This window comes from Pygocentrus nattereri, chromosome 20 (genome assembly GCF_015220715.1).
Source record: "Pygocentrus nattereri isolate fPygNat1 chromosome 20, fPygNat1.pri, whole genome shotgun sequence".
NCBI classification, from domain to species: domain Eukaryota; kingdom Metazoa; phylum Chordata; class Actinopteri; order Characiformes; family Serrasalmidae; genus Pygocentrus; species Pygocentrus nattereri.
The window spans coordinates 36,892,348-36,918,884 of NC_051230.1; the positions used below are offsets into that span (position 1 = coordinate 36,892,348).

The 26,537-nt window shown below is 45.9% G+C and overlaps 2 protein-coding genes across 2 annotated transcripts; both read left to right on the forward strand.

Annotated features, from left to right (window-relative positions):
* Positions 1–436: 436 nt before the first annotated feature.
* On the forward strand, positions 437–1,450 carry LOC119261760 (epidermal differentiation-specific protein-like). The gene has a single exon (XM_037531385.1). The coding sequence runs from the start codon at positions 437–439 to the stop codon at positions 1,448–1,450; it is 1,014 nt and encodes a 337-aa protein (XP_037387282.1).
* Positions 1,451–19,418: 17,968 nt separating this feature from the next.
* On the forward strand, positions 19,419–25,123 carry spam1 (sperm adhesion molecule 1). The gene is made up of 4 exons (XM_037531550.1): positions 19,419–19,446; positions 21,072–22,009; positions 22,147–22,236; positions 24,788–25,123. The coding sequence occupies exons 1-4, from the start codon at positions 19,419–19,421 to the stop codon at positions 25,121–25,123; spliced, it is 1,392 nt and encodes a 463-aa protein (XP_037387447.1).
* Positions 25,124–26,537: the final 1,414 nt, after the last annotated feature.

Sequence of the window (26,537 nt, forward strand, 5' to 3'; positions counted from 1 at the left end):
AAATGAATTTTAAACGGTATATGATGAGCTTTTCATGATTCATGATTTACCTGTGCCTTTAATGGGGGAGTTGGTCTAATAATAACTTTGTAGCTTTGTAGAAAATGGAAACTCACTATTAATTTACCAGCGTTCTAGTATTAGGGGTTAAATCAAAAGTAAATTTGGGTGATGGTAATGAGGTCATATTATAGCCTAAGAAAGATCTAACAGTTGTTGTCTTTCACTAGAACTGCTTTGATGTAACACACTTTATGCAATCGTTTGTCACACTTGTGCCATGCAGTTTTGGTGTGGTGTATGACCGCTGACCCTCCCACTGCAGACCAGCCCAAGGCAGCTATATATACAGAGGGAATCTGGCTCACAGCTCACAGCCTCACAAGCTCATCTCCTCCTACACAGCCTTCAGGCACACAAGACTCCTCTGGACACCATGAACAAGATCATTGTCTACGAGCATGTTGACTTCAGGGGCCTCAGCAAAGAGTTCACCTCCGATGTCTCCAACTTAATTGATCATAATTTCAACGACTGCATCTCTTCTCTGAAAGTGATTGGCAACCCCTGGGTGGCATACAGGGATGTCCATTTCTCTGGCCCACAATCAGTCTTTGAGGAAGGAGAATATGCCAGACTGGAAAACCACGAGAACGACACCTTTTCTTCTCTGCAGTTGGTGACTGAGGACTTGTCAAACCCTCAGATCACACTGTATGAGCATGTCCACTACCAGGGCAGAAGCCTTGTGATCAACTGTGAGACCAACCTCTGCAGTCACTGTTTTAATGACATAACATCTTCTCACAAAGTGCAGAGGGGGGCATGGGTCCTCTACGAGCATGCAAACCAAACTGGACGCATAATGGTGGCCAGAGCTCATCATGATGTGCCCGTCTACGGGCCGTTCAATGACCTTCTGACTTATCTGCGTCCCCTGAAGCCAGGAAAACCCAAAGTTACAGCGGTTCTCCTCTGGGACAAGAAGCAAGAAGAGGCAAAGTCAGTCACCATTGATTCCATCTGTGGCCACAACGCCACTGACCAACGGCAAATCTTCTGTCCAGATCTGTATCGAACGTATGAAGTCCTCACGACTGAGAGGTTCAACTTCTGCAATGCTGAGGAGATCAGGAATGGGACAAAATTTGATGTTGACCTCATTAAGCTGAAGACAGTGTATGACTTTCCTGTGCAAGAGACCTTCACTGTGCAGAAAGGAAGCAGCAACACCAAGACCACGAAGAAGAGCATGCAAGTCCCCCTGCCGGCCACTGTCCCTCCCCACAGCAAGATCACTGTGAATGTGCAGGCCAAGGAGGTAGAGGTGAAGATCCCAGTGAACCTGACCATTACAAATTCCTTTAATAAGACCCAGCTCATTGGCGGAGAGTACATATGCCACTCTAAGCTGCCTGTTCGCACTGTGTACATGGAAGAGCCCATTTAGTCCACTGGTAAGTAGGTGTGTTCTTGTTCTGTGCTGTCTTTCTCCTTTTAAAGGTGATTCATCACTAAGAAAGACTGCTTCTCTTTCATACCATCATGCATTCAGTGTTACTACATAACATAATGTGACTCTGTGCTTACTTCTCTTTCAGCATTGCCTGGTTATGGGGGTGTCCTGCTGAGGACTGATGTCTTTGACACACTTCCGATGACCGCATTTCCATTTCTCTACGCTTTTCAAACTCAGCAGACTGAGCAACTGATGCTGGATTAGTACCAAAGTGCTGTAGGCTGAACATCCATGATTTTAAAGATGAAATAGATTTAAAGGGTGACTATGAATAATGGATATGAATCAATGAAATGAACATGAAATGAATTATAATTCTTGTATCAAATCATGTGTGATTGCGCAGGTGTAGAATCAGGGTTTTGAATTATGCTCTATTTTGCTTGCATGCTATTTCTCCTAAAGCTAATAAATAAATCTACTACAAACAATGAAACGTCTTTGGTCTCCTTTGGGCTCCCCACCTGTTGAACCTTTAGTTATTTCACTGACTCATGAAAGCACCATCTCACACCTCTCCTCTTTTCTGTGCTTGTGAAAAAACTTCCACACATAGACAGGAAGGTCTGAGATGTGCATAGTTATATGTAGGAAATAGTATCAACAGTTTCACTGTCAAAATAATGAAGCTCGGTCTTTGCATCACATTATGTGGCCTTACAAAGTCTTTGTCCTTTGACACTTTGGACCACTGAGTATTAAAGTCTAATAAATCAATTAAAATGGAATAGAAATGATGAATGTAGTGTATACTGTATGTTCTGAAGGGTCATGGTGCTGAGCGACCTGAGATCTACAACAATGAACTTGACTTAAGCCACTTGACACAAATGTGGCTTTTGAACAGACCAAAAGCGGCCAGTACCAGAGCAGCCTGAGAGTACCAAAGTGGGCTTCGATCACTGTATCTGCCAGTGGGCCAACGCTAGAATCCCATAGGACTCCATTCAAAGAGTACCAAATCATCCAAAGCACAGCAGTTTAGAAGTACCAATGTTTTCAGAAATCATAGCGGCCATATTGGCCAAGTCATAGGCCTAGATGTATAGTCAGGGGGTCAGACTGGGAAGAGGGGATGTGCCGGATGACATCGGCGTGCCGGACCGCTAAGTGGTCAGGAATGGGAAGTAGGTTTGGGAAAGTCCTAGTGGCCTGAGGCCTGCACCAACAAGCTCATTCTGGAGATATTTCCTTGTCCTTTCAGCCTAGAGCCACCAAATTTGGATGTGTGTTGTGTCCCCTCAGGCGGACATGCTCTGACTTTGGTGACCCTCTCATCTTGCCCTGCCTCTCCAGGCCTCCCAGTGCAAATGTCATCCACCTATTGTCTTCTATAAGGCTTCACACTGTCAAAGGCTTTAAGGGTCCTTTTGACCTAGATTGACTAAATTTGGGCATAGTGTCCCAGTAAGCTGGGAAAATGTGATGAGTTTTGTCTTTGTGTGACATTGCCTTACCTTGATCCGCTCCCTCTGAATGTTTAGGTTAAGGTCGAGATTGGGTGAGGGTGTGGGTAGGTAAGGGGATGTTGCACAAGCAATGTTCAGATATGATTAGCATCCTGATGAGACAGCAAAGCTTGACACGTTTGGTACCTTTGTAAGGTTACCATGCCATTCTTTCAGTCCCTCTGAATGGTTATGTTTAGGCCAAAGGTAGGTGAGGGTATGACTAGAAAACGTGACATCGTTTAAGCACCAAATCAGCGTGTCAATTTTGGTGCTTGTGTGACTTTGCCTTGCCTACCCTCTAATCCCTCTGAACAGGGCAAGGTAAGGGAGGATGTGTGGACAGGTATACTAATATCACAGAAGCACTAAACTCTGCCGGCCCTCTGGGATGTAAAGCACTTCAAAGTTTTCCAGAAACTGAAACACATGATCATAACAATCTGTTATGTTTAATATCTGGTGCTCTCAAAGCTGAAGAGTTGATTGTTATACTTGATTTCTGATACATGCAGAATGGTCCTGGAAGGAGCAGGTCAGGTCCGTTTACCCCTGAGAACCACCTAAAACAAGTCAGAAAGTCCATTAGATCAGATCTACACTGGGCCTGTTTACACCTAACGTGCTTTTGGAGGTTGGCTCTCTTGTGGATTTCACTTGAGTGCATGAGAAGCCGTCTCCAGCACAGTCTGAGCAGATTACGATAGTTACTCAGAACACATTCAGAGGTGGTCAGAGGCGGATCTTCAGCTTAACAGAATGCAATTTTGATCTGAATCCAATTACGTGAGCAGAAATGTATCTGCTGAGTGCTGACCAGCTGGGTACAATCAACAACATGAAAGATGGGGATACACAAATCTGAAGTTAGTCCTGAACCAAGAGCCTCCCTGCTCTCCAGCTTGATGGAATCATCCAAGCCAAGCTTGTTGTCTGATATCATAACAGGGAATAGTACATCCAGATTAAATCTGCACACAAAACACGTATTGCAGGCTGTAAACAGGCTCACTATGTTTTAGAAAGTTGCAGACTGAAAGCATCATCGCCAAGAAGTGGAACAACTGTCAAACAGCCCAGATAGTCTGGGCTTCAAAGATTTGGTTTACACTATTTTCCCCAAATGTACTCAATAATGAACAATCATCACTGGTTCTTTGGTGAAGAAATTGGTTCTACATAGCACCATGAATGCTAAAGGAACACTTACCATGATCAAAGGGTTCTTTGCATCATGAAAGGGTTCTTCAGATTTAATGGAGAACGTACTGTAGATGTGTACTGTAGGAGGCGTTGAGGCAGGACGCAAGTGCGCATTGTTTTTGGCAGAGATGAGTGAAACAGATAAATCCATGACAAGACAAAAACAATTAAACCAGAACTAAACAAGAAACGGCAACAGAGTATTTAGACAATGCAAGATCAAGGGACTGAGCAAAGACAGGGGTATAAATACTAACAGAGAAAACGAGGAACACCTGAGACCTGTGAGAGGGCGGGGCTAGGAGACAAAGAACAGGTGACGACTGGGCAGGACAGGGGAGGAGCCAACAGGCCAACAAAAGCACGTGTCACAGGAAAACAAAGGCACATGGCAGCTACACAAAAACACACAGCACTGGGAAACCAAGAAAAAAGCAAAAACAGAGAAAGAAAGGGACAAAGAGTGAACGGCTATTACAAGATGGTTCTACATAGAAGCTTTCTGAAACGGGTTCTATAAAGCACCAGAAACGGTTCTTCTATTGTTACGATGTCAGGCTTGTTACAACAGAAGAACCCTTTCACATTGGAAAGAACTCTTTAAACTTAATAGTCATATTCTTTGAGTGATGTGAGCATACACACACACACACACACATACACACACACACACACACACACACACAGAGACACACGCACACACACACACACAGAGACACACACACAGACACACACACACACAGACACACACACACACACACAGAGACACACACAGAGACACACGCACACACACACACACAGAGACACACACACAGACACACACACACACAGACACACACACACACACACATACGTGTCTTTGCTACATGGTGGGGACACAAGACTAGATGCAGCTGGGCGGGAACCACCCTTTCTGAAGTGTTTGGAGACAAGGCAGAAGCTGATCTGAGTTCAGAAACATCCCAATGCAATGCCGATCACTTCAAAATACAAGAATTCGCAACAGAAGCCAGACCTGACATTCTGCATACAGGTGGGGACCCTGTCAGGTGAGAGATCCTTGTGGGAACCAGTGACGTCAAAAAAATTTGCATATGAAAATATGACGTCATATGTCATGTGTATGTCTGGAAGGTTACCAGTGGGGACCACATCTTAAATGTTTTTAAAATGTCTTTTTCCCTCAATTTCTAAGGAAATATGAAACATAATTCACATGAACTCCAGACCATAGTCATCAACAGTCATCAATATTCTCTTGCTCACCTGTTCTCCAGATTTTTTCCTCACCCTTAGCTTGCTCATTAGATGTTCTGACACTTTCTGCAAAGTTGCTTTGTGACAAACGGCTGTAAAAAGCACTACATAAATACATTTGTATGTCAGTGCAGTATTAGAAAAAAAACTTGATCAATTTTTTACTCCAAATGTATCGTTTTTAATCTGCATCTTCCTTTTAAAGTCTTTTTTGTTTGTTTGTTTTTTTTTACAAATTGGGTGAACGTGTAGTTATACAAAATATCTCGAGTGGTAAACTGGTCATAACATTTCTTGGAGTTAGAAAACAGAGGAAGGAAACGACACAACATGGAGATACAACAAAAAAGAGATGGAGAAAGCACAAAAGAGTTATAGAAAAAGAGGGGAGCACCTTGTAAATTATGTAGAAATTATATAATAAAGAGTTGGAATAACAGAATGAAGGGAGGGAAGATGCTAAAATGAAAAGAAAAAAGTGATCCACATAGGAACAGAGACGGGTAGACAAATAGAAAGACAATAGATCAACAAATAGATCCATAGATAGACAGACAGATTAGTTAATCGCAGTTATGCGATTCTTAACATAAAACCTAACTGCTTCCCAGTTTCTGGATTTAAGTGCTGCTGGAGCTGCACTTATACATTCTATACATTCTTTTTTACCCGGAACTCTGCCAGAGGATATCCATGAATTTGTCTTCCACCGTCTTGATCTCTTCAGAGGACTATTGTCTTCTTTTTGACTTCGAAGAACCTAAAGAACGTCATTCATTTATTAATTTGTCTTCCCATTTTCAAAATGGGCAAACATCCTTTAAATCTTCATCTGACATCCTTTTACTTCAAAGGAGGGATAGCATGATTCTCTGTTTATTTGCATTATTTTGTGTGTCATGTAGCCTTTTGTGCACGTCTAAGAATCAAAATGAGCATAATAGGTCCTAATAGGCCAAAATACACTCACACTCAAGCCTACTGGTGATACAAGACATCCTGAGACATAAAACCTGAGTAAATCCTTAACTGAGAAGTAAACGTTACCAAAACAATATGAAATTTCTTAAAGACACTTTTTAAAGTAAATGTTTTGGAATATTTTATTCTACACAATTCCTAGAATTAATGGATTGGCTATGAAATATGCAGAGTTAGTAACATATATCATTTGAAATAACAGAAAGGGGCAGATTGATAAAGAAAAAGGGAGAGAAAGAGGAAACAGTAAAGAGCCAAAAAATGACAGAAAGACAGGTAAACAGCCATACAGACGAGTCACATTATTATGACCAGTTTTCTACACTCGCTGTCCATCCTTTCAGGTCCACTGACCGTATAGGAGCTCTGTGTAGATCTATAATTACAGGCTGTAGTCCATCTGTTTCTCTAATACTCTGTTAGCCTCCTTTAACCCTGTTCTTCATTGGTCAGAACCCCACAGGACCACCACAGAGCAAGTGTTATTTGGGTGGTGTGTTAGTGTGTGCAGTGCTGGTCTGAGTGGATCAGACACAGCAGTGCTGCTGGAGTGATTAAACCCCTCAGTGTCGCTACTGAACTTAGAACAGTCCACCAACCAGAAATATGCAGCCAACAGCTTCCTGTGGGCAGCATCCTGTGACCACTGAGGAAGGACTAAAGCAGGGGTCACCAACCTGCTCCTGGTGAGGTTGTTTGATTCTGGTGAACAGAATCAAACAAGATGGCGGCGCGCAGTAGCGCAGCGGCTTCTCACGCTCCGAGCGTACACCCTGTTTTAAGCTGTTTTTACGTCGGTTCTGGAACCAACTTCACACGCCCCACGCGTGTGAGTTATAGCAGAACCGAACTTTTGAGGATCAAGGACAGTTTGGCCAGGAAAACAACAACACTGGACAATAATATCAGAGCTACGCTGGGCAGGCTGAAGCTCCTACGAGTGCCGGTGTGGGGGAGCAGAGCGCCGCAGACAAAGAGCAGGAGGAGGCGGTGCAGCAGACGGCAGAAGAGGGGGAAACGCGCGGGCGTGCTAGCTAGGCTAAAGGCTAATGCTAACCGACCCCCGATTCCGTCGCTTTTCCTGTCCAACGTCCGCTCTCTGGATAACAAGCTGGACCTGCTGCGGCTGAGGATGAGTGTTTCTGAGGAGATGAGGAACTGCGCTGTGATCTGTCTCACAGAAACCTGGCTGAACCACACCATGCCGGACTCAGCCTTCCAGCTCGCCGGCCGGCAGCTCTTCCGAGCGGACCGCAACCGGCTATCCGGGAAAGCCCGGGGGGGCGGCTTGTGCGTCTACATAAACAAAGGTTGGTGCACAAACTGTGTGTTGGTAAACAGCCACTGCTCCGAGGCGACAGAACAGCTGACTGTGAAGTGTCGGCCTCACTATCTGCCTCGTGTGTATTCGGCGGTGTTTCTGATTGCTGTTTACATAGCACCGGATGCTAATGCTAACAACGCGCTGAAGGAGCTTTATGACAACATCAGCTCGCTTCAGAACAAGCATCCGGAGGCGTTCTACGTGGTAGCGGGGGATTTTAACCACGTAGAACTGACGAACACCCTGCCGAGGTTTTACCAACACATCAACATCCCAACGCGAGGTAATAACACGCTGGACCGTGTTTACACCAACGTGAGGGACGCGTACAGAGCCTTCCCCCGCCCCCACCTCGGGCTCTCCGACCACATCTCCGTCATGCTGGCACCTGCATACCACCCCCCACTGCGTCGCTCCAAACCCACACAGAAGACCATCACTGTGTTGCCCAGTGACGGCGACGCTGTGCTGCAGGACTGCTTCGGCTGCACAGACTGGCAGGTCTTCAGGGAGGCTGCTGAGTGTGAGGGGGAGCTGGACCTGGAGGAGTACACATCTGCTGTTCTCGGGTACATCAGCAAGTGCACGGAGGATGTCACTACCACCAAGACTGTGACTTGCTACCCGAACCAGAAGCCCTGGCTGAACGCAGAGGTGCGTTCTCTGCTGAAAGCCAGGGATGCTGCCTTCAGGTCTGGGGACTCAGGTGAACTCAGGAGGGCTAGAAGAGAGCTGACTGTTGGAGTGAAGAGGGCAAAAGCCGCATATGCTCTGAAAATCCAGGGACACTTTTCCTCCCAGGATCCACAGAGTATGTGGAGGGGCATCAAGTGCATCACGGACTACAAATCCAACGTTGCACAAAGCTCCAAAGACCCATCCCTGCCTGAGGCTCTCAACAAGTTCTACGCCCGCTTTGAGAACCCTGACACCCCCCCCAGCACCAGACTCACACACTCACCAGGAGAGGAGCCCCTCAGCGTGACGCCAGCAGAAGTAAGGAGGACGCTGAGGAGGATCAACCCCCGGAAAGCTGCTGGCCCGGACAACATCCCCGGAAGGGTGCTAAGGGACTGCGCTGACCAGCTCTCTGACGTCCTGGCGGACATCTTTAACGCCTCCCTCATCCAGGCAGCAGTCCCCTCTTGCATGAAGACTGCCACCATCATCCCGGTCCCCAAGAGCTCTGCAGTGACGAGTCTGAATGACTACCGGCCAGTAGCCCTCACGCCGATAGTAACAAAGTGCTTTGAAAGACTGGTTCAGACCCACATCAAAGCCACCATCAACGTCACTGTGGATCCACACCAGTATGCATACAGGAGTAATCGATCCACAGAGGATGCCATCTCCTCTGTGGTCCACACTGCCCTCACCCACCTGGAGCAGAAGGATTCCTATGTTCGTATGCTCTTTGTGGACTTCACATCTGCTTTCAACACCATGATTCCCCAGACCCTGATAACAAAACTCTCCTCACTTGGACTGAGCTCTTCCATGTGCAACTGGATCCTAGACTTCCTGACCAACAGGCCGCAGTCTGTGAGGATCCACAACATCTCCTCCCCCACCATAATCCTCAGCACTGGCTCCCCTCAGGGCTGTGTGTTGAGCCCCCTCCTGTTTACACTGCTTACATATGACTGCTCACCTATCCACCCAGGCTGTCATATTGTGAAGTTTGCGGACGACACAGCAGTGGTTGGATGCATCACAAACAGGGATGAGACCAACTACAGGCAGGAGGTGGAACACCTGGAGGGTTGGTGCAGAGAGAACAACCTCTGCATCAATGCAAATAAGACGAAGGAGATGATTGTGGACTTCAGAAGGGGCCATCATGACCACCTCCCTCTGCACATTGGTGGTTCTGAGGTGGAAGTGGTCGACAGCTACAGGTACTTGGGTGTGCACCTGAGCAGCAACCTCACCTGGAGCAACAACACTTCCACTCTGGTCAGGAAGGCACATCAGCGGCTCTACTTCCTCAGGAGGCTGAGACGAGCTGGACTCGGGAGGGCAGTCCTCACCTCCTTCTACAGATGTGTGGTGGAGAGCGTCGTGTGCTCCAGCATCAACGTGTGGCATGGAAGCTGCTCGGCTGCAGATAGGAAAGCACTGCAGAGGGTGGTGAAGGCTGCACAGAGGACTGTTGGAGTCAGCCTCCCCAGCACCACAGACATTTACACCTCCAGATGCAGGAAAAGGGCTACCTGCATCAGGAAGGATCCCACCCACCCAGCACACGCACTTTTTGTCCCGCTCCCCTCAGGCAGGAGGCTGCGGAGCATCAAGTGCAAAACAACCAGACTCAGGAACAGCTTCATACCAGAAGCTGTAAGGCTCTTAAATTCCAAATGAACACACTGCACTGACACTTACAAGAACAATTACTGTTACAAACACTGTCACTTTAAACCGCACTGAGACACTTTATCTAGACACTTTATCCACTACATGCTGCTATAGCAACTTGCACTCTGGACTTCATATTGCTGCTAACTGCCTCCTCTCCTACTCTCCTCTCTTGTGTACTTCTATTTTGTGTTTTGTATCTTGCTTATATTTATCTATTTTAATAACAGCTCTTGGGTGTAAACTGGACCATGAGATCTTAATTTCGTTCCACCTCATGTACCATGTGATGCGAATGACAATAAAATCTCCTTGAATCCTTGAATCCTTGAATCCTTCCTGCAGATATTTTAGTCAGCCCTAATCCACCCCTCGGATTAGCTGAATGGGATAGCTCTCCAGAAGCAGGGTTGGTGACTCCTGGGCTAGAGGATGACCTGCCGGTGTGACGACCTGCCGGCGTGACGACCCGACGGCGTGACGACCCGACGGTGTGACGACCTGCCGGCCTGACGACCTGCCGGTGTGACGACCTGCCGGCGTGACGACCCGACGGCGTGACATAAGATGTAACTGAAAACTACTCTTTATTAAAATCGCTCAAGAGCAGCACATTGATGTGATGTGTGAATTCACTGGACAGGGTCACTTTATTACAGCTCTCTTTAATAAACCACCAACTGATCATAAATTAGTTTATCAGAATCATCGAGTTTATCAGTTCATGCTGTTCACGTTTGAACTCGCATCTACAAAACGATGTTTATGGTGTTTTCCTGCACATTAATAACACATCCATTCACTAATTGACCTAAAATATCAGTGAATAAAAATACAGTGAATGATTATTTTAGCCGTGTTATGCTCTATACATAGTCTCATGTATAATTCCTTCTATAGACCCAGTCAAATGAAATGCGTGTGTTAGGAAGGAAGTCATTTTCCCATGAAAGCGGTCAAACATTTCACGCTCACATGTTCTTCCATTGGAATTTTCTGTAATGTAGTTTTAATGTTTTCCTTCTGCTTTCGAGGGGTTGATGAGTAATTTTCTTATTCAGCCAAACATTTTGAATAAAAACTCCAAGACTGTTGTCAGTCATGCTTTATTTTGCTTTGGCCATTTGAACAGTGCCGTCACTGACGGCTATCACAGATTAAAATAACAGAAACTCTTTAATCCCGTTAGTGTGTTTCACTTCATTCAGTCAGGCATCACAGCAGTAGCGTGGCCATATGACCGAAGGTGTTCGAGTGGACAGGGAGCTTTTATTTTTTAGATGTCCAGAGCACTGTGGATCCTCTCTGGACAGCCAGGTTGCCGTCGTTATTGATGAACAGACTGTTGTCATTGGTGATGCTGTTCTGACAGCTGTTACAGGCCCACAAAGGTTGGCCATCCCAGGTGTACAAGACCAGGTTTACGTCCTCCTGCATTATGAGGCGAGTTCCTGCTTTGCCACAAGTGTCTGAAGCCCAAATTGGTTTCCAGCCATAAACCACAAAGTTCCCATCATCCTGAAAAAGTGCAGACACAGGCCAATTGATCAGAAAGCCTTCATTGGCCACTTTATTAGAAACACCCACCATGTGCTTTCAATAATTTTAGGACTACAAGAGGGGGTTTCTGGTAAAGTGTACAGTATATGTGTGTGTGTGTGTGTGTGTGTGTGTATATGTATATGAGTATGTATAAGTATATAACTCACACTGTGTTTTCTGTTAGTCAGAACAGTTAAAAATCATGTGTGCTGCTGTCAGCAGGTGTCGAACCTGGAAGATGGCTTTGTAGTTTCTGTCATTAGAGACCAGAGAGTCCCCCTCATTTTATGCTAAATGTACTTGTGTTAAAAACTTCTGGGACGAGAGAAAAACGTATAGGAGTTTTATTCACTCACATGGGCAGGAATACGGAACCTACAAAACACAGAGCGGGATTTGTGATGGATTCGGGAGCCGCGGTCTCAAATATACCACATGTAGTCACACGCTGCTGCGTCTCGGTTCAGATGTGTGTAACAAAAGAAAATAAAAACTACAGGAAACTTCAATTGTGCTGAAGTTGAATTCAGTCACAGCCTGTAGGTCTTCACAGTCTTCACTGCGCAAACTACAATAAATTACAGAAAGTCGGACGTCATTAAAGAGTGTAGTTTCACACCACACAGCTGCAGCATGTTGAGATCAAAGTGCACAGAAAAACCAGCTCCATCAAACTCTCCTCAGTACAACAGGCCTCGGTCATCAGTTCAACAGGTCGGCCTTCATTTTGAATAATGCAGTTAGGCACAGCTTCTGTTTTGCTGACCCACACCAGCTGCTTAGGCACACACGTCTGGTCACATTGATGACAAAGCAGCTCGCCCTTTCTGCACAATGTGCCCAGAAAGAGAAAACAACCTCTCACAAAGTGCTGACGCGGCAGGTGTCGCTAAGTACCTGCGAGCAAGGCGGGCCGATTTGGGGTGTGACCCTAATAGGCCACCATTCCGAGGGACAGTCCTCCATGCGAATGACAGGCTCAGGTCTATAGCGCGCCGGACATTGATCAGTGCAGTCCTCCTCTTCATCAGACTTTTTTTGGATTAAGAATGGGATGCCACTCAAGTTCATATGCGTGTGAAGCCAGCTGACCGAATACTTTTGGAATATAGTGTATGTCTGAGCACTTTTGGCCTCCAGCTATATGACTCTGATGTGGGGGTATATGACAATATTTTATAGTCTTCGTGATTAATTTGGTCACATTTCTGAGCAAATTGTGGATATCAGGAACATCAGGAGCACCTTCAGAAACACTTCTCATCTCTAATGAAGTGCCGGTGGGTGTGAGTGGTCAGCAGAGGTTGGAGCAAGCTGCAAGTCACAAGTGAGTCTCCTGACTCGACACTAGCTGAGCTAGGTTTAGCACTGAGTGTGTGTGTGTGTGTGTGACAGTGGGGGGTGGGTGGAGGAGATGGGGTAAACGGGTTTCCCTGATATGGGCTAATGTCTTTCTGAGGGCTCCTCCTCCCTGTCAGTGGTGGGACATTGCCCCCTCTTTCATCCAGTGATGACGCAGCTTCGACTTCCCCACTAATTGGCTGAAACCAGCTCCTACAGGAACCACTGGTGATGAAACCATTCAGCTCCTCCTGCTCCTGAGGCAGCGTGGACGCTGCTTTCTGCTGGGGGGCCTTGAGGACACCTTTGTTTATTTTTACATATTCATGTTTTGTATCTTTTTGGAGCAGATCAGGGTTTATGGCGTCGAGTGTGTGCAGTGCTCAGTCTGAGAGAAGAAAGGTTAATGCAGCGCTGTGAAGGAGACTATTGCCCTTTAGAATCGGTCACTAAAATTTATGTGAGCGCTAAAACTGTCTCAGCAAACTAAAAACAACCCTAGTCTGAATTTAATTTAGATGAAAGCAGAGCAGAAGCCAAAATGACTAAGCTGAGCAAAGTTTTACGGAAAAGACAGCGAATCAAAAATGAAGCTAAATTTGACTCCTTTGAACTTTCCGTTGTACCTTAAAAGGTGCAGCAGTCGGGCGCCGGAGCACCGCTGCACCATTTAAGGTGGAATGAGTTTGAATAAGAAGGCGAATTCAGCCTCGTGGTGAAAGCTGCTCTTGTTCTACCTGCAGAAGCTGTTGGAATTGGTCAAATATAGAGAGCCGTGTTTATTTAGCTTTGCTACCGTGAGGAAAACGGTCAGGTGGCCTGGTGGGTTTCTTCAGACGCTTGTTTCCAGCTGATAGAGACGAACCAGAATTCGAAAAGCTTGACTGAATAACATTCCCTGTGTCAGATTTAGGTCAGGAAATGAATGGATTTCCATGAGTAAAGGGAGGTGTAGAGTCCCGTCTGCAGTCTGACTCTCCGCCTTACTTCCACTGTAAGTCTCAAGTCTTTGAGTCTTAAGGCTGAAGTCAGAGTCAATGTCTGAGTCATTGAGGATCGAGTTAACGTCGTTCTTCATTCTGTCAAGTCTTCAGTCTTAACTCATCAGATCAAGTCATATGACTTGAGTCAACGCCTCTGGCGGCCAGCTAAATCACTTGCTATGTGAAAAGGTGCGAACGTGAGGATTCCGGTTCCTGCACCTACGTATTCATAGCCGTGCTGATAACGCATTCTGGCCACGGACTGCTGTGCTTATCCTCACTTGTCTGTGTTCATTCTAACATTATACAGCGTTTACTGGGCCACTCACTGCTGAGATCAACCAGTCTAAACAACTTTCATGACTTTCTTTTTGCCCAGTACTGAATATTTAAGATAAGAGGAAATTTGTCAACACGTATTTCATCCCTTAATACGGTACCAATTAAAACTCCCTTTTAAACAATTAAACAGCTGAATACCTCAGTGCATCCAACGGTAAAGGTAGCATGGAGCTTCCTTTACACAGTGATAGGAAACACGGCAGCCCACAGGAAGCTCCACACACTCAGGAGCCAGAATTAAATTTATATATGTATATATATACAGAATGATTCTTATCTACTTCAGAGGTTTTAAAAAAATTAGAAGCTACCAAGAAACTGAAGAACATCAAGATTTATTGAGCTATTGAGAATTCCTGTTTTAAAATCTCGAGGCGGAAAACTTGACAAATATGACGTGAACAGAGAATTACAGCATATAATGTGTCATTTTATACACTGATCCTCCCGTTAAATTAACTTACACATGCATTAAAATACATTTATTGTCTAGTTTATAGAGTTTTAATAAATATTACATAAGTTATTTTGTGTAAAACATAAACATGACGAATGTGTCAGACTTGAATGTGTAGTCAGACATTGCCCAAATGTTTTAAATATAAGGAAACATGTTTGTTTCCGATGATTGGGAGAAAACAACAAGGCCTTAAAGATCAATAAACTCCTATAATCTTTTATTCGTGAATGTTATTTTTAATCTACTCAACATTAACGCTGTATTTCCCAAATGACAGGGAGCTCACAGCGGCCTGGGTTTACAGAGCTGATATCCCGACGCAGTGGTCTTTCATTAAACAGCTCCAAAGGATGGACAGACCGCACACCTCCATCACGCCCTCCCTATCTGCTGGAGAAGAGACTGAGAGCCGCTTTAGTGGCGTAACTGAGCCTCGGTGTTTCAGTGTTTAATCGCTCGGCTTCCTAAACATCTCTATATCGTTTATTTCAGCAAACATTCCTTCAGCCTGCTTTCACTAATCCACCGGAGGAGCTGTACAGCGGGCCTCTCCGAGACGATGGCGTTCAGCCGGAACCTGCAGTCTGGGATGGAAAGGCGCTCATCTGAGTCTAACAGCACTTCCTCTTGCTCTTACATGGGGCAGCGCCAGGAAGCGTTTATCAGCAGTTTTACATTCATGCACGTCCGTGATACGTCCCTGTGACCTTCAGGACAAAAGCCTTTATAAATGTGTTAGTTTAATGTCTGTATGCAGGTTTATTACGATTAATGTTTCACAGTCAAACAGTTCGCTTACTGCAAAATGTCTTTCCCAGTAGATCCCATGCTATGGAGCGCTGGTTGGACCCAAATGCCTTTGCCTGTAGATTCTGAGAAAGTTTGTGTTATATAAAAACGTTTTTGTCAGCAGATGCTGTGCTGTGGAATATACTGGTTGAACCTAAACATCTTTACTATTAAATTATTTTCTAAGGAATTTTGGTTGGACCAAAACATGTTTGTAAATTCTGTGCCATTGAATACAGGTTTGATTAAAAGAGAAAATGTTTTTGTCAGTAGATGCTGTGCTGGGACACTTTGTTTGGACCATAGTTTTTTGGCTATTAAATTCTGTGCGAGGAATATTGGTTGGACCTAAGAACATTTCGTAATGAATTCTGTTTTGGGGAATGAACCAAAGGATCTTTGTGGTTGTATCTCATACTGCAGAGAGTTGGTTGGACCTACGGATCTTTGTGGTTGTGTCCCATGCTGGGGAGAGTTGGTTGAACCTAATGATCTCTGTAGTTGTATCCCATGCTGCAGAGAGACAGTTGGACCTAAAGATCTTTGTGGGTGTGTCCCATGCTGGGGAGAGTCGGTTGGACCTAAAAAACAGCGTGACTATGTTCTGTGCTGAGGAAAGTTGGTTGGACTTTAAAGATCTCGTCTCTGTACGATCTGGCAGTCCTCCTGAAATCCTTAGCAGTCAGTGCTACGGCGCTTAAGGTGGAGCGGAAGGGCTGAGTACTGAGCTGTGGCTGCTGGGTTAGTGAAGGTGAGTGTGTAGAGGCTGTTGGGTCAGTGGGGGTGAGTGTGCGGAGGCTGCTGGGTCAGTGGGGGTGAGTGTGTAGAGGCTGCTGGGTCAGTGGGGGTGAGTGTGTAGAGGCTGCTGGGTCAGTGGGGGTGAGTGTGTGGACACTGCTGGATCAGTGAGGGTGAGTGTGCGGTAGCTGCTGTGTCAGTGGGGGTGAGTGTGTGGAGGCTGCTGTGTCAGTGAGGGTGAGTGTGTGGACGCTGCTGGGTCACTGAGGGTGAGTGTCTGGAGGCTGCTGGGTCAGTGAGGGTGAGTGTGTGGAGGCTGCTGGGTCAGTGGGGGTGAGTGTGCGGAGGCTGCTGGGTCAGTGGGGGTGAGTGTGCGGAGGCTGCTGGGTCAGTGGGGGTGAGTGTGTGGAGGCTGCTGGGTCAGTGGGGGTGAGTGTGCGGAGGCTGCTGGGTCAGTGGGGGTGAGTGTGTGGAGGCTGCTGGGTCAGTGGGGGTGAGTGTGTGGAGGCTGCTGGGTCAGTGGGGGTGAGTGTGTGGAGGCTGCTGGGTCAGTGGGGGTGAGTGTGTAGAGGCTGCTGGGTCAGTGGGGGTGAGTGTGCGGAGGCTGCTGGGTCAGTGGGGGTGAGTGTGTGGAGGCTGCTGGGTCAGTGAGGCTGCAAAGCTCATTTTAGGCACCTATTCCTGCGAAAGACGGAAACTGTCAGATGATGCTTCCGTCCAACTGCTAGCAGAGAAAAACTGAACTAGGTGAATAAAGTTATTACGTTTATTTTATTAAATAAAATGATTTTATATTTGAAATCAATAATATCACACTGTTACATAAAATAGCCTGTTTACATTACATAACCTGTTACATAAAATATTCAAAAATTTTAAAAACGTAAATTCTGCTTGAGTGTCACTCGGCACAACAGACCATGCACCACACAGACTTTTATTCTGACGTGCTTTTAGGAAAGAGGGAGGGGCATTATATCATAAAGAAGACCCTAAAAGACCTTCACGGTGCAACGCCCTGCCCACTCTGTGTTGTGTGGTGTTAATGTGTGTGTTACTCGGTGGTCCGGTAACCCACCGCATTATTGTTGTTCAGTCATAACTACTCGTGTAAAAATACCAAGTGTTTGAAACAGCACCAGTGTCCAGCGTAGGGTTCTCCTTTAGCAGCTGTAGCCAGTCAGCAGCCTGGCCGTGTTGTCCTCCCTCATTTAGGGTCTTTTATATGTTCTTCACAGGAAACGAGGCCAAGAATCTGAGGTTTTATTGTCACAGTGTATGAACAGCACCCGAGTTTTAATTTAACTGATTCGGGCCTTTTTCAGCTCAGCCAATGCGAAGCTGAACAACTTTACGAGGCTGGAACCCACCCTGCAGCTGCTCGGCGTTCCCTTTGACCTCAGCATGGCTAAAGCGGTGATGCAGGGCCAGCCGGGGGCGGCTACGCGCCTGCTGTACCAGCTCTACATCCTCCTGCAGAAGAAGAAAAGATCAGGCCTGACGGGGACGGCTCTGGAGACCATGCAGCCCGCAGCCACTGCCAGACTGCACCGTATAGAGAACCACATCTACACTCAGGTACACCTTCTACCAGACTGCACCACACAGAGAACCACATCTACACTCAGGTACACCTTCTACCAGACTGCACCACACAGAGAACCACATCTACACTCAGGAACACCTTCTACCAGACTGCACCACATAGAGAACCACAGCTACACTCAGGAACACCTTCTACCAGACTGCACCACACAGAGAACCACATCTACACTCAGGAACACCTTCTACCAGACTGCACCACACAGAGAACCACATCTACACTCAGGAACACCTTCTACCAGACTGCACCACAAAGAGAACCACATCTACACTCAGGTACACCTTCTACCAGACTGCACCACACAGAGAACCACATCTACACTCAGGTACACCTTCTACCAGACTACACCACACAGAGAACCACAGCTACACTCAGGTACACCTTCTACCAGACTGCACCATATAGAGAACCATGTCTACACTCAGGTACACCTTCTATCAGACTGCACCGTGTAGAGATCCATGTCTACACAACATATCCTGTAACAAAGTCCAGCAGACCAAAGCCTTAGAGAGACTAGGAGTTTGCGGCCTCCTCTTTGAGGACGCCCAGCCTGAGGTTGTAGCTGGCATTCCCCCAGGCTTGGCCTCTGGGCTGTCTGCTGTGGCTGACAAGTTGATGCAGCCCCCCTGGGTCATTGAGGGACATTTGAGAGGATTCTGATGATGCTTGGGTGCTTTGACAGTGCTCTAGCAGCACTGGGGACGTTGGCAGGGTTGTCTTTGAAGCCTCAGGTTTGTCTGCTGCTGCCAGGGTTTCGCAGTCTTCCTGGATAGCCACAGGATGTGGAGGGGATTCTGAAGCCGTGAGAGGGCTTTGACAGCACTGTAGTGCTGCTGGGGAGCTTGGTGGGTTTCTCTGTGCAGCATGTGGGCTGTTCTGGAGGTGCACAGTAAAGATCCTGATTTTCTTGGCTGGTTTAAGTTCCCTGCATGGCCTCAAGTGCTGCTAGGAAATCTAAATCGAGTGTGCATGCCTCCCATGGTGGTGTGAGTCAAAACTGTACTTGGCTCAGTCCCCACCAGGAGCCACTCTCTCCCTCTCAGGTGAATCTGGCACTGATGACTAACTTGAGCGTGGTGCTGGTGACCTCCCAGCCACCTGGTCATGTTGGGTACATTGACACAGGTTGGCTGAAACCATATCAGTGTGCACGGTGAGCCAGGTGGTGTTTATGCTGCACTTGACAATGTCCATGGTGGCAGCTGAGCTTCCTTGCTTGCTTCTGTTTCCCTGCTGGCTCAGGCTCACTGCAATTTCTAGCACAGTGCCATATTTTCCTGCATCACCAGCACCCCACTTCTCCGTTGGCACTCGCACAAGGGCTGTGCCACACATCATCTCTTCCTCATGGTCACTGTCAATGCAGTCTGCCCTCACTATGACAAACCTGATCGTGTGCATTTTCCCTAAAATCGCCTCCATCTGTTGCGCCTGCCATAGTTCCTCCTTCAGGCACATTTCAAGCTGTAATTACTGCTGGAGCAGTACTAGCCTAAGCACTAGCATGAACACATTCAGCACTACACTGTCATGAACCACTGCTGTATGTCCCCTGAAGGTGAGACCCACCATAGTCTCTATATGGGCAGTGAGCTGACTCTAAACGCTGGCATTTCCACTTCTGAATGGCTCAAAATAAAGAAAATTAAGGTTTTCAAGTGGCCGAGTCAAAGTTCTGACTTGAGTCCCATTGAGATGCTGTTGCAAGACATCAAAACGGGCAACTCATTAAGTTTCCTAGTTTAAAATGTCGTAACTCTTTAGACTAAATGTTAATCTGTTAGGCCTTTTTAATAGAATGGTAAACCACTGATTAGTTTACCTTTGGCCATGTTAGGCTTCTGTACAGCTGGTCTGATTTACCTAAACAAAATGGTCTGAAACTATTTAAACATTTCTAATATAATATTTATAGTACCAGCACCTCCAAGTCTGAGTCCATGGTCTTGGCCCAGAAAAGGATGGCATGCCCACTTCAGGTAAGGGGAAAGGACCTGCCCCAGGTGGAGGACTTTAAGTATCTTGGGGTCTTGTTCACGAGTGACGGGAAGAGAGATCGTGAGATCGGCCGTAGGCTGGGACAGGCGGCAGCAGTAATGCGGTCACTGTACCGGACTGTAGTGGTAAAGAGGAGCTGAGCCATAAGGCAAAGCTCTCTGTTTACCGGTCAATCTACCTTCACCTGTGGTCATGAGCTGTGGGTAATGACCGAAAGAATGAGATCGCGAATACAAGCGTCGGGTGGCGGGCTACGCGCTATGCGATAGAGTGAGGAGCTTGGTCATCCGGGAGGAGCTCAGAGTAGAACCGCTACTCCTTCACATTGAGAGGAGCCAGCTGATTCGGGTGGTTCGGGCATCTGATCCGGATGCCCCCTGGACGCCTCCCGGTGGGGATGTTCCAGGCACGGCCTACCCCGGGGTCGTCCTAGGACCTGCTGGAGGGATTACTTCTCCAAGTTGGCCTGGGAGTGGCTGGCTTGGGGTCCCCGGGAATGAGCTGGAGGAAGTTGCCAGGGACAGGGTCATCTGGGATTCTCTGCTCTCCCAACTGCTACCGCGACCCTGTCTGGACTAGCGGTCAACGATGATGGATGGATGGATAATATAATATTTATCTTTCTGGAGTCAAGTTACAACAATATATTTCCTCACACATTTAGCCTTTGCTGATCCTGGTAAGCAGTCATTGGGCCAGGCAACAGAACAACGAAAAAGAAAATTTCTTCATCGTTTTGTAGTTGGGGACAGAATATAAGGTAAAGCTAGATGGAAAATTAAGGTGTAAATTGCGGTGTTGTTAATTCTGTTAGACATTACATTTAATACATATTAACAATTAAATTACATGCCAAGATTTTTAAATACTTAAAATGACTTGATGACCATTTGAATGTTATCATGAAAAAATACATTATGATAACCTTGGATAATGTGCTACCAAACTATATTTCATAGTGTGAGGCATGCTTTTAAACAGCCTAATTCAACCAGTTACTTATTAAACAATCTTCATGTGTGTATATATGATTCTTTTTTCCCAAATGTGGCAATGTCCAATTTGCAAAATTACAGAAGTCACATTACAATAGAATCTGTGATGAATTTAAGGTTATGTCTTGATTCTTCATAGTATATATGTCCTATAGTATGATTACTGTACATTTTCTTTAGGGTGCAACAGTGTGTCATTTCAGTCGGCAGTGGGGAGGACCTCCTATTTGCCTGTCCATCCTGATCCTCCTTCTGAACTGTTACCTCAGCACTGCCTCTTCTCTGCCCTTTACGGCTGCACCTCTCTTTACAGACAGACCCTTTGCAGTCATATGGAATGCACCCACCCATGTCTGCAAGAACCTCAACATCTCTTTGGACTTTTCTGTATTCCAGGCTGTAACCACCACAACCGGTGAACCTGATCAGTTTCTTTTCCTCTTCTACACCAATAAGCTTGGACTGTATCCATACATAGATCCCTCTACCAAGAAGGAGTATAATGGGGGTATTCCCCAGAAGGGTAACCTAACTGCTCACCTTGAGAAAGCCTGGAGAGATATCACCCAGTACCTTCCTGAGTTCAACCCTGGCTTGTCAGTGATTGATTGGGAAGCATGGCGTCCACTGTGGGCAAGGAACTGGGACTCCAAAGACATCTATCGGAAGCAGTCAATTCAATATGCTCAAGCAAAAGATCCATCTCTATCTGCTGCCAATGCTGTTACTGTTGCCAAGGAAGAGTTTGAGAAAGCAGCCAAGTCTTACATGATGAAGACAATGAATCTGGGGATCAGACAACGTCCAAAGTACCTCTGGGGCTACTACCTGTTTCCAAATTGCTACAATTATGGATGGAATGAGACGGGGTACACAGGAGAGTGTCCAGCATTGGAAATAGCTCGTAACAATGAGCTTCTTTGGCTGTGGGAGTCCAGTACAGCTTTTTTCCCTTCTGCATACTTGCCCCTCTCTCTGAAGGAAAGTCATAAAGGAGCTCTCTTCATCAGGGGTGTGGTAAAGGAAGCTGTAAGGGTTTCTGCTCTTCCAAATCTAGTTTACACATCTCCAATTTACGTCTATCTGCGACCTCTTTTCCGTGATCAGAACAAAGAATACCTGAGTGAGGTGAGGCTACAGCTTCTGAAATGAATAAGGCAATTAATAAGGCAATGCATGGTAGAGTACGGTGTTGACGTGGTTGTAAATTTACAGTCACACATTAATTCTCAAACTTATTGTTCTTTCCTTTCACTCCTCCTCAGGCAGATCTAGTCAGAACTATTGGGGAGAGTGCAGCTTTAGGTGCATCAGGGGCAGTGCTCTGGGGTGCAACTGCTGACTACAACAACAAGGTAACATGGATCACACACAGTGCTATTTCTTTGTTTTTTTATAACCTAAGCATCGCTGTGTAAATAGTTGAATATGTTACATTTTGATTTCTTTAATTTTTATATGCAAACACACTAAGTATGATTCTTAACATTAATCATGTCAGATTGATATAAAGCATCTTAAAAAGCTCACAGTAATATAAACTAATAATTCTCAACCTGAGAGCTGCAAGACAGTTGTTGAAAACAGGTACATGTTCCTATTCTGATGCATTTAGGAGTATTATTTTACTCAATTCCCAAGCAGCCTTCACCACTTGAGGATTGAACCCACAGCCTCCTTGTTGCAAGACTGCAATGTATGGGCCAAGCCATGGGCCAAGGATTGGGGCAAGTGGATGCACAGATCAGTAGAGTCACTGACAAGCAGTTGCTGGCATAGAAATCAAAAGTTAACAAAGGGAGGGAAAACCAAAACTCATTATCTGTACTAAACTAAAATATATATTTTTGTCTTTATTACTTTCCTTTGCTGGATGAAAGATGAAAACAAATTTAAATATTTTCCTAATTTGCTTTTTTAATATATGCAATGTGAGAGAACTCAGGAAGGACCGAAGTCCAAAGACTCTGAGCTGAGTGATAGCGACAGTCATTGGCTAGATCAAGAGACACATGCATGTGGCAACATGAACTCAAGACTGAGCTGTTTTTAAATAAATTAATATAATTCTGATGCTGGCCATCCTAATTACTGAAAAAAAGCTCTCTTCTGTCCCCACACTAACTTCAGCCTTGTTCTCTGGCAACTTGGGAGGAGGAAAGTGGCACTCAAATGGAAACTTACCCAGCAAAGAAGTGGGCAACTGATGATGAACCTCAGCAGGACTATAACTGGGGCTCATTCTTGGGGACAAGATGGCTCCCACGTCAAAATCTGCCTCTACTATTGCTGTATTTGAAGGGTTGGGTCTAAGATTAGGCGGTGCTTGAGTTCTACAAAAGCCTTTTGTGCTTCCAGGGTCCACTTTGTGAGGGCGGCCACAGTGAGGGCGGCCCAGAAATATTTGAACTAAGCAGAATAAGGTTGGATCCACAGTTTTTTTTTTGTTTGTTTTTTTTTCCCATCACAGCAGGGTCCACAGTCCGTCAAATATTTGATACCACTAATCCAGGCAAAGTGACTGGGCATGGAAAAGGGATTTGTCCAGCTTGACAGACAAATAGTTCTTGAGTAAAATCTGGAGAATCTACATGTTTGTCTAGACACTAGCAGTTAAAGGCTATGTTATCAAGGTAGACAAACACATAGTGATTCATGGTCTCCTGCAGAACCTCATCAATAAAGCACTACAAGATAGCCAGGATGTTCTTTCATTCAAAGGGCATGACCAGGTGTTCATAGTGTCCCGAGGGAGTATTGAATGCTGCCTTTCATTCCTCATGGAGGAGTGGAACCCTGGAGGAAGTCTAAGGCACAATCATATGAACTATAAGCGTGCAGAATTTGGGCCTTTTTCTTTCTAAAAACCTCCTAAGTTGCTTTAATTAGCTACGACTCAAGAGAGGTCAGAGCTAGCTGATGGAATATCAACCAACTTGGAGGCCATAGTGGGCCTTTCAATGCAGGACCTCCTATAATGGGACCTCCAACCTGGCATTGATCAGGGCAACTAATCTAAGTGTGGATTGTGGCATTGCAATGAGGGGAACCCTAAAATAATATATAGCTCAGATGCTTGAAAGAGCATAAGTGAAATTCACTCAACATGCAGGCTCAGCAGTAAGTTGAAGGTCTGGGTCTGTTGAGTGACCATTCCTGAACCAAGACTGACCATCAGTGTCAGTCCATGTAAACTCCTCAATTGGATTAGTCTAGTCTGATTGGGGCCATTCAGAATACAATTTCTATCTGATTGAACGAGGTGGGTAATCCTGTAAATAATCCATGACATAGAAGAATAATATCCGTCTAAATGCCTGTATCCGATTACATTCCCTATCGGAAAGTTTAAGTCCGTTCTGCATGTGCGTCGCGTCACAGTGAGAGTTTATACCGTTCAACACGGCGGAGCAGACACTGGTCTGCAGAGGAGACGAAGTTCATGCTCTGATCTTTAAAAGACGGTGGTGGGACAGACGTCCAGCTTATGTGTCTCAGAACATGATGTAAAAAAATTAACTAGAATATAGCCTCTGAGGTCCAAGTTCATATGGAATTTCTTAAAATCAAAATGAGAGCAGAGAGCAGATTGCAGAAAGAATGCCTTAAATTAATTCAAATATGCTGCATCAAATGTGCTGCATCATTAATATAACTCCTGGCTAAGAATGTATTGGCTGCCACTTAATGTTTTTACATTCAAACAGAGATTTTCTACATTAACACAGCATGCATTTTTTAAATTTAATTAAACAAAATCTTGGAATTTCAAACATCATTTGCTACCCCTCCGGAAAGTTAAAATTGCACTCTTTTGAAGACGTACAGAGGACAGACGACCTGGACACTCATCCATTAGACTGTGGTTTAATTTGGCTCATTCTGTGTGTCTTCTCTCCCCTGCAGCCCTCCTGTGAAGCCCTGGCTGCCTACCTGCCATCCACACTTAACCCATATGTAGTCAACGTAACTGCAGCAGCTAAACTCTGCAGTGATACTCTGTGCCAGAGCAACGGACGCTGTGTCCGCAAGAACCCCAACTCGGACGACTACCTACACCTCCACCCAGATCACTTCCAGATTCAGGCAGGGAACGGGAAACGCCTAGCTGTTGGTGTACCTTCTCTAAGTGACCTTAAGTTCTTTGCAGACAAGTTTACCTGTCAGTGCTATGTGGGGAAGGATTGCTCTGCTAGCCTGTCCTTTTCACCTCCACAAACTGCAGTCATTATTCAAGTGTAATTCCTTTCAGCAACTAGAAACTTTTCTGTAACATTATAATGCCATTTTTAAAAAGGATTAAGGCTTTTAAAAAAGATCTTATGCTAATTTTATTACATTCATTACTTTTTTGATTTCATTTATTCAACAGAACAAATCACAGAGAAGGCTTTGATAAATGGAATTTCTAAATCACAATTTTTTACTTTTTGAACAATCTGGCCAATATCAGGTGGGCCTGAGCAAAACAGTACAAGACACTTTGAGCGTTGTTAAATTACTCAGTCAGTATGAAAACAACAGTCAACTACAGTTGCCACACTTTGTGAAAATTGGCAAAAAAATAAATGTCTTTGTGGTTAATCAGCTCAATCTCAAACTAAAATACAGGGGAAAACAAACCTTTAAATTATTGTAACTCAGAATTGTTATGCTTGCTCATTTTCCAAGTCTTCTTCTATAATGGAGTGTACAGAGCAAGGAATATAAAACCACTCCTCAATACAAAATCTCTCCAGAACCTCTCTGGACACTTCTCTTCAGCTCATTCATCAGGTTTTCATCGGGTTTAGGACAGGGCACTGGAATGGCCATGGGTTTAGGTCTGGGGACAGAGATGGCTGTGGGTTTAGGTCAGGGGACGTAGACAGCTGTGGGTTTAGGTCTGGGGACGGAGACGGCCGTGGGTTTAGTTCAGGGGATGGACATGGCCGTGGGTTTAGCTCTGGGGACACAGATGGCTGTGACGTTTGTGAGATGGCCGTGGGTTTAGGTCTGGGGATACAGATGGCTGTGGGTTTAGGTCTGGGGACGTCGATGGCCGTGGGTTTAGGTCTGAGGATGGAGATGGCTGCTGGTCCAGGTCTGAGGACGGAGATGGCTGTGGGTTTAGGTCTGGGGACGGAGATGGCTGTGGGTTTAGGTCTGAGGACGGAGATGGCTGTGGGTTCAGGTCTGGGGACAGAGATGGCCGTGGGTTTAGGTCTGAGGACGGAGAGGGCTGTGGGTTCAGGTCTGGGGATACAGATGGCTGTCGGTTCAGGTCTGGGGATGGAGATGGCTGTGGGTTTAGGTCAGGGGACGGAGATGGCTGTGGGTTTAGGTCTGGGGATACAGATGGCTGTGGGTTTAGGTCTGGGGACGGAGATGACCGTGGGTTTAGGTCTGGGGATGGAGATGGCTGTGGGTTCAGGTCTGGGGATGGAGATGGCTGTGGGTTCAGGTCTGGGGACGGAGATGGCTGTGAGTTTAGGTCTGGGGACACAGATGGCTGTGGGTTTAGGTCTGGGGATGGAGATGGCCGTGGGTTTAGTTCTGGGGATGGAGATGGCTGTGAGTTTAGGTCTGGGGACACAGATGGCTGTGAGTTTAGGTCTGGGGATGGAGATGGCCGTGGGTTCAGGTCTGGGGACGGAGATGGCTGTGAGTTTAGGTC